The sequence below is a fragment of the Artemia franciscana genome, chromosome 21, assembly GCF_032884065.1.
Source record: "Artemia franciscana chromosome 21, ASM3288406v1, whole genome shotgun sequence".
Lineage (NCBI taxonomy): Eukaryota > Metazoa > Arthropoda > Branchiopoda > Anostraca > Artemiidae > Artemia > Artemia franciscana.
The window spans coordinates 29,189,459-29,202,492 of record NC_088883.1 but is presented as its reverse complement, the minus strand read 5'-3'; the positions used below and the strand labels follow the sequence as shown (position 1 = coordinate 29,202,492).

Genomic DNA, 13,034 nt, shown 5'->3' with positions numbered 1-13,034 from the left:
AGACATATGACTCCACTGGATCTTGATAAATTGATAATTATCCTGGGTTTGATTTGCCTTTTTGGCCTTTTTTGGCTGAATAACCTCTTCCCAGCTATTACATATGTAATTAGTATTCTCCCAATTGTAGCATAATCTTTACCAGCATGAATATTTAATAACCCAGAGGTAATAGCCTTGATATAGCTTGAGTAGGTTGCCAACATTTTTTTTATAATAGAGTATTGAATAATGCGGAATTGTGTAATGATAAAGATGGACATATGCCTGCACAAAGCCTCCGTTCATCTAGATGTCCCTGGATTCTCTTCCAGTCAGGTTCCAAGTTTTCCTAACCTCTTTAAATAGGCTCAAGAAGAAGTTACTAGCATTTGACCTGCACTGGGGAGGGGCATTGCCTTTTTTGGAGCCATAACGATCCTAATGATTTAAACGATGTAAATATCGCCATATCGAATGCTAAGTCGTTAAAGACAACTATCGTTTTGACAATTTGATTGACCAATATACACAAAAGAGTTGTATTTCAAGCTAAGTCCGATTGGTAGTATAAAATTTCAATCTATTACTAATTTATTAAAAAAAAATAACTAATTGTTACAAACATTAGGATAGGTCACTTAATATTAGAGTCACCTGGGGTAAAGAATAAACTCCCCAATTCGGCAATAAAGTCTATACCTCTCCCGTTTAATCAGCCTTAGGTTGACATTTAGTGGCGTTTAGAGTAAAAAAAGTTCAAGACGAATGTTTACGTTACTTATGTATATTCCCGTTTCAAGTGTCTCAATTTTGGGGCTGGACACAAGTTTAGAGTTTACTACCAAAAATTTATAGAGCCGTGATAGATGCAGCTGCTGACAAATTTGCTTTGAATTGACTACTGAAACTTCTTCATGTGCTCCCCGCAAACTCTTTGGATTCTGTATATTACTCAGATTGGTAGGGCCCAGAAACAATTTTTTTTTAAAAAATCAAAATCTTTTCCCTTTCTTTCTTTTTCTTAAATTATCCGCGCATCTTTCTCAATCATGTGTCAAACCATGCTATTCTTGTGGATTTTAATTTTAAAGTAAATACACCCAACATGCTTGGAACAAGCGACGTGAAAACACTCAAAATTTTCTTTGGACTGGTCACGGAGATTGCGAAAACGATTTGAACTAAGAAACCTGGGATTTGAACACTGGATTCCTGGAATGTGTACGCATTACTGCATTTTTTAATAGTATAGTCTTACACATATCCGCATAGCGGGTGTGGTGTAAATTCCTTCACTACAAGTTGGTCTGATCACAAAATAAAATTCAATTTTGACAAAATGTAGTGATTTAATAAATTGAATGCTTAATAGCGTCAATGTAAAACCAACAACAATCTTCGCCAGATACAAACCAATTTAGATAATATTTTTTCCTGCTTTTTGCAAAGGGAAGAAATTTTTGCAAAACAGAAATCAAAGCTAATTTTGGTTGATAGTTTCTTTGTTAAACAGGATTGCTGAACATTCCTTTCGCTTGACAGTTCGACGATTGAAATTTTTTTCGCAATCAATAAAGAAGGATCGAAAGATAAGATACATTTATAATTAATCTACAGGTTTGTAAATATTATGATAATCTAATTATTTTATATAAATTTGGAGGTTAATCTTGCATAGATACACTTTTTTTAAGATTTTTAGCTCCTGACTGAACTTTTAAGATCTTGGAAAGAATATCTATTTGTAATCCTGTTTTCTTTATTTTTTCGCTGTATAGATGGAGACAGAATATGCGGGAGGGAATAGATTCTTTTGCGTACCCTCCTGACTAACCATGTTTCGAAAATAAGCTGTACGAAAAATGTAGCTCAATTATTCTTCTAGGGCTATAATTAGACTACGTTTGAGATAGCTAGATCAAGTTTTGTGGAGGAAGGACGAGATATAGATACAACTTGTCTTTTCGGCCAACCATCTTGGGCCCAAGGAAAAGTAGGTTGTCCTCGAGCGGGTTGTGTGGCGGTCATAAAGAAGGAATTAAGGGAAATAGAAACTTCTTGTGGGGGGACGCAAAGAGTGAGGCTTTAAATAGATTCGGGATAGAGGAGGAGCTTGCGTGGGTGTGTTGGCTTCAGGCAGCTTGGTATAGCATTAGGTTGTTGGTGGTAGCAATAGTAGCTTGTAGGAAGTAGAATAGCTAAAGAATAATTGTTTTCCACGCATCTTAGTAGTCTGAAAGAGTGCAAAAGAATCCCACCAAAGTGAAAACTTCGGGTATACCAACATGAAATTGATAAGTGTCCCTCTAAACATTGATCAGGGTATGGAAGCATGGCCATAAAGGAAAAATATACTTTACTAATTAGACACATACTTTAAGGACAATTTTATCAATTAATGTAATTTCTTAGTTTTGTCACCAAAGGCCTGATTTTTGAATAAGTTAGTGAAATTCACAGAATATGGTGAAAAAGGCTTGACGCAGCAAATATGACAGATGAGAAAGAGAAATACCTAAACATTTTTAGGTTTTCTTTGAAGGGGGCCAAGGCAGGGATTAAGGAGGGGTACCTTCCAGAGCAGATGTCTTATGCAACTTATTACTTGAAAAAAAAATTTAGTACTGATAAGAAAAGTCTGCTAGACAAACTAAATGACATAATAATTATCCAGTCTGTTCCAATGTCTTATAGTTGTTATTTCTTTTTTTTTGAAAATCTATAATAATATATTATATATAAATACTAAACCGAACATATAAATAGTAAGACTTAAGATTTTTTTTTTTTCGTTTTCTGAAGTTCTTGTAATTTGAGGATCTGAATCAGTCAAGAACAACTCCATTTATTTTTGAGGGGTCAGAAATAAATGAGGCAATAACACGGATCCTGAAAAAAATCATGAAAAATAGGGAAATCCTACAAAATATATAGGTAAATATATGAAACATTGTAAAATTTTTGAGGTTTTGGGTGAGATACTGGCTGGAAGCCCCCTTCCCTTGTCTGTCCCTTTTCTTTTTCTTGTGAGGGGAATGACGTACCTTACAGTATCCAAGGATGTGAATAAGATCCAAAATGCCAAAAGAAATGATTTCATTGTAAACTTAAACATATTTTATATTCCAAAGTCCCATTAGGGATATAAAATTAAAAGCTTACTGACTTCTTTAAGTCCACAGCGTCATTCGATAATAAATTTAAAAATTCAGTCCACGTTGATTTGGCTAATTTAAGAGAAAATTTAAGTTACGACACACTTTTATAAAATCAGTGCCTAAAATATTGATGAATTTAGTATTGCTAGCAGGACTATCGATCGTTGGTGTCCTTGACGAATTTTTTTTTTCTCTACACCTTGTAAGTAATTTTAATTTAAGGGACTCCTCATTCAATTCCTTCCCTTATACTAAAAAACTGGGGTAGAAGAAAGGATATAAAAGGGAAAAAAGAGTCAGGTACAGAAGGAGGAGGGTACAAAAGCTACAGAAGAAGAAAGAGAAGGCTAGAAAGAGAAAAATGCAGAAGGGGGGATTAGGACCATTAATTCAAGAAAATGTAAGGGAGAAAATTTAGCTTCAAAATCAAGTACTTGAATCGTTTCGTTTTTGCTTATGTTTCAATTCAAGTCTTGGGGGGATCTCCACCACAATTGACACCCTCGGCAGGGATGAGGGATGAAATTAAAATGGCTTCTACTTTGTTTTTAGAAGTTATACCCTTTTTTATTTTATTTTTGTTGTATCACATTCTTGCGAGACATATTTTTCATATACTACTTTTTATTCCCTGTACTTTTTTTTCATTTCTCAGTGAATGATCAGTTCTAATCTAAATTTTGGGTGTCATTTAAGCCAGCGTAAGGTAATATACCATCCCCTGAAAGAAACAATACTCTATCGATCCAATTAATTCACTATTTTATTTTGCACATTTTTTTGTGAAAATATCCCCAGGGATATTTTTTAATTCCAGAAGAAAGTGAAAATTCTCTCCTGAGATTGATACTCTTGGGAAGGATGAGGGGTGTTCTGCAAATCGTTCTAGTTTGTACATCATTGTTTATTTTTTTCTTTTAGTATCACTTTCTTGGAAGACTGCTTATTATTAGCTGTAATTTCTTTTCTTAGTGAACAAATAATTCTAATTTGAATTTTAGGCTCCATTTCAGCCAACGTCTGGTATTATTTATGCGTGACATTTGTTTTTTGACATTATTTAGAAAATATGTCATCCCCTCAAGCAGAGAATGTTGTATCGATCGAAGCGATTTTGTATTTATTTGGTAACTAATATTCTTAGAAGTTAATCTTTTCTCGTTTACCGTAATATTTCCTCTTTTCATGTTTACTTGTTCACAAAAATTGAACGTTAATAAAAGCATTTTCTTCTGTTCAATATTGGGTACAAAAACAAAAAAAAAAATATTTTACAAACAATGTTTATTAATAGCTAAAAAAAATTGAAATGCAATCTGTCTTTTTTTTCTGTTATCCAGTGAAATAAATAATTGTAACATACCACTTTTTATTTTACCACAGAAGAAATTTCAGATTTAAATATAAATCAGAAAAAATCAAGGTCATGAAATGACATGGTCAAACGGTGGCTGGCATTCCACCCACCTCCCAAAAATACCAACGGAAAATATCCCCCTGGGAAAACCCTTTATGACTAGCTGCTCTCCAATCACTTTCAACTTAAAAAAAAAAACTAGAGATATCTGGGGACTATCAATAAATTTCTACCTCCATCCTCCTATCATCTCTTACTTCGAATAAATTATGAATTTTTCTGAAGGCTCAATGAGAGTTGAGATGTCTTGGCATTAAAATACATTCTTTTAGGCAAATCCTAAAAAAAATAACACCCAGAGAATCTCATTGCAGAAGGTTTAGTGCCTTTTTAACCCTTTCATGCCTGTGGTCAGCATACGGATACCGCTCGCCTCCTATTTTTTTTCTCTCGACTCGACAAAGTCACAACCGTGATTTCTTTTCCACTAGATAGCGCTTACTTGACTCTGTCGCGTTTGAATTTATTGTCCCTCAAGGCTTTACCCGAGCGGTCGAGCGAGCGTCCAAGTTTAGAAAAGACATAAAATGTCGAAAAAGAGGAAAGGTGCAGATTTCGACCTCGATGACCTGGACGTTTCTGGTAAGTTCAGAGCCTGATTATGATCTTATTTTGTAGCTAGGAATGCGTTCTTTCGAATGAGATATCACTAGTCTAATTCTGAGCTGTAGTTTAGCCGCAAACAAGGTTGCTAACGATCGGTTACCAAATGGTCACGTCAGGCATTCAGTGCCAAACCATACCTAGGCAGATTTGTACAGCAAACGAGGCAGCAAGTCCTTTTTATGATTGGGAATAGGCAAATTTTCTTTCTGTTCCTCCTTTTTACTGAAACAAGGGTAAAAAAGCTATTTTGTGGGATGCCTCAGGCAAGTGTTGAGGCCAATGGCCTATTTTATTGTAATATACTATTATTATTGTTATTATTAAGTGATGCACTTACCTTGAATTTCTTTTCAGCTGATCCAAGCACGCGCTCTGACTCCATGAGAGGTCATGGTCCCAAGCCCTTGGAAGAGAGACTGATCAAGGAAAGAAGTAGAAGAGTTACCGAGAAAATGAAAGCAGAAGAAGCAGCAAGGCTTTTATTCATACCTGATTGTGATTCAGATCTCGATATCTCTTCCGACGATGACGACCCAAAGTGGGCACCAGACAATCCAGATCAAGAATTTCAGCCTTTACGTTCTCTCAACTGTTATGGCAATGAAGATGGAAGAGATGAAGAGGATATCGACCACACAGACGACATCCCTTTAGCAATGCTTGGCAGGTTCGAGTTAGACAATGGCGATGACACGGATCAGTTCGATTTGCCTCTCCCAGGCTTGAATGATATAACAGCGTCAAACAGTTCTTCAAGCACATTATCAGCACCAGTGTCAGCTTCTTCTGCAATACAGTCAGCAACAGTTACTGCACCTGCTGAACCCTTTGTCCTTACAAGAGCTCAAAAAAATGCTCCTTCCCAAGCAGTGGCCGGTCTAGTAACTCCAACTGATGCTCCTCAGGTCACGGCAAAACCAGTGGCAAAAAAGAAGGTAGCGAAGGAGGCAAAGCAATACAAGTGGATAAAAAAGGAGCCCGAACCTCGAAATATTACATGGAAGGGTTCTATGCCACACCTTGACGAGGTACAAACGCCCCTTGATCTCTTCCGAATATTTATCACAAAAGACATTCTTTCAAACATTGTGGACCAAACGAATCTGAATGCCATGAGAAAGAAGAATTTGCGATGACACCTTAATGATACCGAAAGCGGAGGTTGGTCATGATAAACTGTTCAAGATCAGAAGACTATACGACGCATTCAGGGAGAATCTGAAAAAAATAGACCCTGAAGAGATCCAAAGTATTGACAAACAGATGATCCCGTTTTTATTCAGGGAGAATCTGAAAAAAATAGACCCTGAAGAGATCCAAAGTATTGACAAACAGATGATCCCGTTCAAAGGAAGAATTGGATTTCGACAGTACTTGAAGGACAAGCCCCACTCGTGGGGTGTAAAGGTTTTCACGAGAGCCGGCATCAGCGGAATAGTGTATTACATAGAGATATATACAGGAAAAGGAGCTGTTGAAATTTCTGAACTTGGCCAAGGTACTGACGTTGTCCTTCGGCTTGTAGAAAATCTGCCAAGGTTCATGAACTTCAAGTTGTTCTTTGATAACTTCTATACTGGCATCGATCTCATTCACAATCTCCGGGTTGAATATGGCATCGAGTCATGTGGTACGATACGCAGCAACAGAATGAGAGGCGCTGTTCTAGATACCGACGCAAACATGAAGAAGAAAGGACGAGGGTCAGTGGACTTCCATTTTGAAAGACATTCAGAAGTATCGATAGTAAAATGGTATGACAACAAACCAGTCCATTTGACTTCTTCATACTGTGCAGTCACCCCAATTGATAAGTGTCAGAGATGGGATGACACAACACGGAAATACGTCGAAGTTGATCGCCCCCGAATCGTCGGTGACTACAACAAATCAATGGGGGGCGTAGATCTTGCTGACATGTTCCTGGAGCTTTACAGGACTGACATTCGCTCTAATAAATGGTATATGAGGATTGTGTACCACTTCTTTGACATGGCTGTGAACAACGCCTGGCTGATACACCGCCGACAGTGTCAGCAGATCAATGTTCAGCAAATGTCTCTGCTGTACTTCAAAATGGATATTGCTCGTGGGTTGGTTCTTACTGGCGTATCTCCAAGTCCTCGAGTTGGAAGACCATTCTTATCAGTGACCAAGCGCAATACGACTACCTTGCGAGACGGGATGCCATCGGAATCAGTGAGGTTTGACCAGACCTCGCATTTTCCGGATACGACTTAAAAGAGAAGGTGTCGCTATGAGAAGTGCGTTAGGGGTGGAGCCAGTCGAATCATGTGTTCGAAGTGCAAAGTTCGACTGTGTTTGAACTCAGATCACAACTGTTTCACAAATTTTCACCTAAAATAGTATCTGTATATATTTGACGTGACCATATGGTAACCATTCACATTTTGGATATGGAATGAAATAAAAATTAAAAAAATAAACCTGTTCTAGTTGAACCTCCAGGATCACTCTCTGCTATTTTCAGAATTTTTACGCAACTCCTTCTTGGTTCAGGTCTGAAAGGGTTAAGTTTTAAAATTTGCCCATTGCATAGAATTAGTATTTATTATTGGAAAACATACGGACATTTCTACGGTAGAGTTTTTGCATAGGTAGGATTGTCTTGGGGAATTTTCAATAGAGAGAAACTTTTTGGGAAAAATTACCCTAAATTCTTGTACAAAATACTTTGATTTGTCTTTTTTTTCCTCTTTGTATGCGCAATCTTACATAGGGATAGAATGTTACGGTGGAATAGTTTATGGGAAATTCTAAGCGAGGAACAAATTTTCTGGAAAGATTTTTCTATGGAAAAATATGGTTCATGTCCCCAAAGATACTACAAGGTGATACCTCCCTTCTTATCCCCAGAAATAAATAATATTTTGAGTAGCTTGTGATAGTACATCACAAAACAACAATGAAAATCCAGCACACCTTGTAACACGGAAGAATAGAAACGATATCTTATATTTTTTTGTTCAGTTCTAGAAGGAGGCTAGAAACTCCCAGAACTTAGGGTCCTAGATTTATAGAAAACACTTGAAAGTTTGGGTACGCATAATGCCATCAGTTGTGCGAAGTAAATTCGTCTGAAAAATTTAGACAATTTTACAGACAATATCCTATTCTTATCAGATATTTAAAAATTGAAATGTTAATCAATTTGTTCCATCCCCTTTTCGTGAGAGAAGATTATATGAATTATCTCAGTTTTTTACAGGAGATGGTGTGAATCATAGAACACCACCTTCAATAAACCCAATTCATTAGAACTTGTCCGCTTTAAGCAAATATTTTGTGACTTATTGAATCCTGTGAGGAATGGATCTTCTAGATAAATCCTGGATGGTAAATCCTAAAAACAAAAAGTTTAAACCTTTCCTAAGGCAGTAGTTTGTTTTATCTATCTGATCGATCTGATTCGATGTGATCCGAACTTAAGATCTGAACTATGGCCACGGGCACGTGTTCTTCCCTTGCCCTATTAATTCTTGCATAAGAGTGTTTTTTATACTTTTCGTTATGATGAATCACCCGTTTATGTTGTTTAATTTGTACAAAAAGGACTATGCAAGAGGGGAAAATTTAATTTTGTATTATTCCACTAAATGCGAATATACTGATAAAACTTGGAGGTAATTGAACACTTGAAAGTTACCTAAAAATGGCTTACAAATTCCATAAGTTTACATAAAAAAAATGACGAGTTGTTAAATATAAACCAATGGAATTCGAGAAAACTTTTTAATACAGAAGGATAGGACAGAAATTTCTCTTTTTTTCTTTGATTCTAGAAGGAATCTATAAACTTCAAGAATCTAGGATTCTAGACACTGGATCCCAAATCAGGTTGCAAAATGTAAAAATGATAGAAAAAGTTATAGAATTATATAACAAAATTATTAAAATATAGAATTATTGAAAACTATAAAATTAAACTGGAAAGCTTGGATGTAAATAATGCCATCAATCATGCGAAGAAAAGTCACTTCAAAGGATTTATACGGTTTTAATAATAATTTTCCATTTATTAGACTTTTAAATATTAAATTAAACTAGGTTTGTTCCAGAATATTTTTGTGGGAGTTGGGGGTATAATAAATTTATTTTTTTTTGCGATAGGGGAGTAAATCATGGCGAAAAATATTATAGCAAGTCTAGCATACGAAAAATACCTCAGCATAGTTAAAATCCCTAGCATACTTAACCCAAATTCTTAATGATTTTTCTGTTTTAACCAAATATTTTGGAATTTCTTCATCCTTTGAGAGCATGATACTCTAAACGTACCCTTGATGATATCTGGAAGCTGGTACTCCTATGATAATTGTAATCCGATAATAATGATTGATTGATTTTGATTTTTTTTTTATTGTTTCAGGACACAAGCTCTTCAGCTCTCCCTGGCGCTATGATCTGGCAGACGGTTGAGTTTCAAGCCGCTCGGTCGTGTGTGTGTGGTGCACATATTTCAAGCCACTGCTTGTCCCATCTTCGGCCGTGTCGTCGGAAACCACCAATCGGCTCTAGGTCCGCCTTGAGTGTGTTAAGCCAGGTCTTGACTTGTCCACCTCGCTTCTTCTTCCAGTGTGCGAGGGGTTTGCAGTATAGCGCCTTTTTAGTGAGGGTGTCATCTGACCTCCGACAAACATGGCCAAACCAAGTTAGGCGGCGTTCTTTTATTAGGGCTTCAATGTCATGCTTCTGGTGGCATCGTCTACGAATTTCGACGTTGCTAATTCTGTCTCGGAGGGAGACACCGAGGATTTGTCTCAGGCAGGAGTGGTCGAATACTTTGAGAGCAAGAACATCCGCTGCTTTCAGGGGCCATGTCTCGCATCCGTAAAGGAGTACGGAGCGGACGGTTGCTTCAAAGATCTGGCTTCAAAAAAACCTTATAACTATGTTTTTGGGGACGACTTACTCCCCAACAGTCCCCGTGGGAGGGGCCACAAGTTACAAACTTTGACCAGTGCTTACATATAGTAATGGTTATTTGGAAGAGTACAGACGTTTTCCGGGGGATTTTTAGGTTGAAGGGGGAGGTTGAGAAGAGGGGAATGTGCTGGGGGAACTTTCCTTGGAGGAATTTGTCCTGGGGGAAGAAAATTTTCATGAAGGGAGAGCAGGATTTTCTAGCATTATTAAAAAAAGAATGAAAAAATAAATATGAAAAAGTTTTTTCAACTGAAAGTAAGGAGAAGCATTAAAACTTGAAACGAACAGAAATCATTACGTGTATGATGGGTTCACCTCCTCCTAATACCTCGCTCTTTACGCTAAAGCATTTTTAGTAATTTCAACTATTTATTCTACTGCTTTTGTGATTCAGGGGTCATTCTTAAGAAATTGTGGCAAGATTTAAGCTTTAGTGTAAAGAGCGAGTTATTGACGAGGGGGTGAATCCCTTCATATATGTAATAAAAACATGAGAATACAGAAGTTTGTTACGTAAACTAATTTGTAAGTTACGTATATATTTTACTAATAAACATTCGTAAAAAATTAAAAGTTCTAGTTGTCTTTTTAAGTAACCAAAAATCGGAGGGCAACTAGGCCTCCTCCCCCGTTCCATTTTTTCTCAAAATCACTCGATCAAAACTACGAGAAAGCCAATTAGCCAAAAAAAAAAAAAATATGCAAATTTCGTTTTAATTATTCATCTGCGGAGAGCCAAAATCAAAACAAGCATTGATTCAAAAACGTCCAGAGATTAAATTTAAAAAAATAAGTTTTTTTTTAACGGGAAGTAAGGAGCGACATTAAAACTTAAAACGAACAGAAATTACTCCGTATATGAAAGGGCTGCTTCCTCATCAATGCCCTGCTCTTTACGCTAAAGTTTTTTACTGTTTTAAAAAGTAGAATTAAGAGAAAGAGTCAAACTTTAGCGTAAAGAGCGGGGTGTTGATGAGGAAGTAGCCCTTTCATATACGAAGTAATTTCTGTTCGTTTTAAGTTTTAATGTCTCTCCTTACTTCCCGTTAAAAAAACTTGTTTTTTTTAATTAACCTTCCTCAATAACCATTTTTTTCAGATCATAAGACCAGAAAAAATTACAATAATGCAAGGGAGACTATGCTATCGCTAAGCAAACGTTGTGATGTTAATTAGGAATGAAATAAAAAAACAAGTTTTTTCAACTAGGACCAACATTAAAACTTAAAACGAACAGAAATTAATGCGTATGTGAGAGGTACTACTCCTCTTTAATGCCTTGCTCTTTACGCTAAAGTTTGACTTTTAGTTCAAATTATTTAAGATTGACTCCTGAAACACAAGGGCCGTTTAGTTAGGATATTAAGCTTTTTTAAAGTACAAGAAATTCTAGCGTAAAGAGCGAGGTATTGATAACGGTGAAGCTCCCCTCATATTCGCAATAATTTCTTTCCGTATGATATTTTAATATTGCGTATATATACAAATAGTATGAAAAAAATTTGTTTTTTTATCTAATTTCTGATGCTTCTTAAATAATGCCGAGTCATCCTCAAGACGAAGTTATTAGATCTTTCGATTATGCTAAAAATAAATGTTATCTCAAAATTTGTATTGGGTGACTTTGGAAGAAAAGGTGACACTTGGGGGAAAGGGCTAGCTGCCCTCCAATATTTTGGTATCTAAAAAATGGTAAAAGGACTTTTGATTTTGGATCAAATTAGCCCTCACCCGATATTCTGGGATCACTTGTTCGATGCGAACACCCGTGAGGCAAACAAACATATAAACATCCATCCGTGATCATTCTTCTGGCAGAAAATGAAAAAATTCCACAATTTTGTATACAGAAGCTTTGTATCCCTACAGTAGGGATTTCTTATATGCTGAACCTGATTGTGTGATAAAATCACTAGATGTTTTGACGGTGTGTCTTCTCTTTTTCATAAATTGGGCAAATTTTCTCAACCTGGTAAATTTTGATTTGGTAAAAGTAAACTTGATGAATTTTTTATATCTCGAACAAGCATGAAAATTTAATTCTTTTGGCGTATTTATTGTTATCAAGACTCTATTGTTTAGAGTTCTGTTTTAAGCCGCATAACTCCTTGCCTTACTTATGGCTGAGATAGCCCTGATACGTTTTGCAGATGAAGGATGAAAGATTGCCAGAGATTTTTCTTTTGCGACCAACCATCTACGGCTAAAGTAAGTTGCCCAAGGTTGGGGTGGAATAATGTCGTAAAGGAATATTTAACAGAAATGGGAACTTCCTAGGAGTATGTAAAGAGGGGGGACTTTGAATAGATTAGGATGGAGGAGAAACGTACGTTACTCTGTTGGCCTAAGGCTGTCCAGTGTTGCGGTGAGTTGTTAGTAGTCGTAGTACTCCTTACTATATAAACTTTTGAAGAAAATAGAAATTTTGAAGAAAATTTACATCTAAATAGCATACTTGACATTTCTCTTTTTTCTTAATATTGAGTATCATAGGCAACGTAGTTACGCTGTAAATAGTCCAGGACTTTTAGGGTTTGACCCGGACAAAATTGCAATATAAACGAAAATGGTACCAAAATGATCAGAAGAAAATTCTGTACAACATACTAAAAGTCCCCATAAATCCGAGTGGGGCGAGTACCCGAAAAACAGGGGAAAAGGGGGAAATGCGGGGGAAAATGGGGAAAATGCCGAACATGCCCAGAAAATAGTTTAAAGTGAGTTTTCTGGGGTTTTCACATACGCTGATTATGAAATTGACATCTAAAATTCAGTATAGAAAAAGAGTACTACGGAAAACGGCGGGACAGGGGAAAGAGGGGAGAAAAGAGAAGAATACAGGGTAGGTGTAGAAAGCGGTTTGAAGGATATTTTCTTGGGTATTCCTATCTGGTGATTACGAAACTGAGAAATAAAATGATATA

At 36.4% G+C, this 13,034-nt stretch overlaps 2 protein-coding genes across 2 annotated transcripts in view; one reads left to right on the top strand and one right to left on the bottom strand.

The window, feature by feature from the left end:
* LOC136040812 (pH-sensitive chloride channel 2-like) overlaps positions 1 to 3,177 on the bottom strand; it is a 37,557-nt gene extending 34,380 nt beyond the window's left edge. The window contains exon 1 of the mRNA XM_065725146.1: positions 3,027 to 3,177. Within this exon, the coding sequence (XP_065581218.1) occupies positions 3,027 to 3,097 (71 nt within the window). The 5' untranslated portion in view covers positions 3,098 to 3,177. The remainder of the gene's footprint in view (positions 1 to 3,026) is intronic.
* Positions 3,178 to 6,306: 3,129 nt separating this feature from the next.
* LOC136040723 (piggyBac transposable element-derived protein 3-like) lies at positions 6,307 to 7,404 on the top strand. Its single transcript, XM_065725028.1, has one exon. It carries the CDS (start codon positions 6,307 to 6,309, stop codon positions 7,402 to 7,404), a length of 1,098 nt encoding a protein of 365 aa, XP_065581100.1.
* Positions 7,405 to 13,034: the final 5,630 nt, after the last annotated feature.

What these genes read in the sequence shown, in the direction of transcription:
- LOC136040723 (XM_065725028.1), top strand. Translation starts at nt 6,307, where the DNA reads ATGATACCGAAAGCGGAGGTTGGTCATGATAAACTGTTCAAGATCAGA.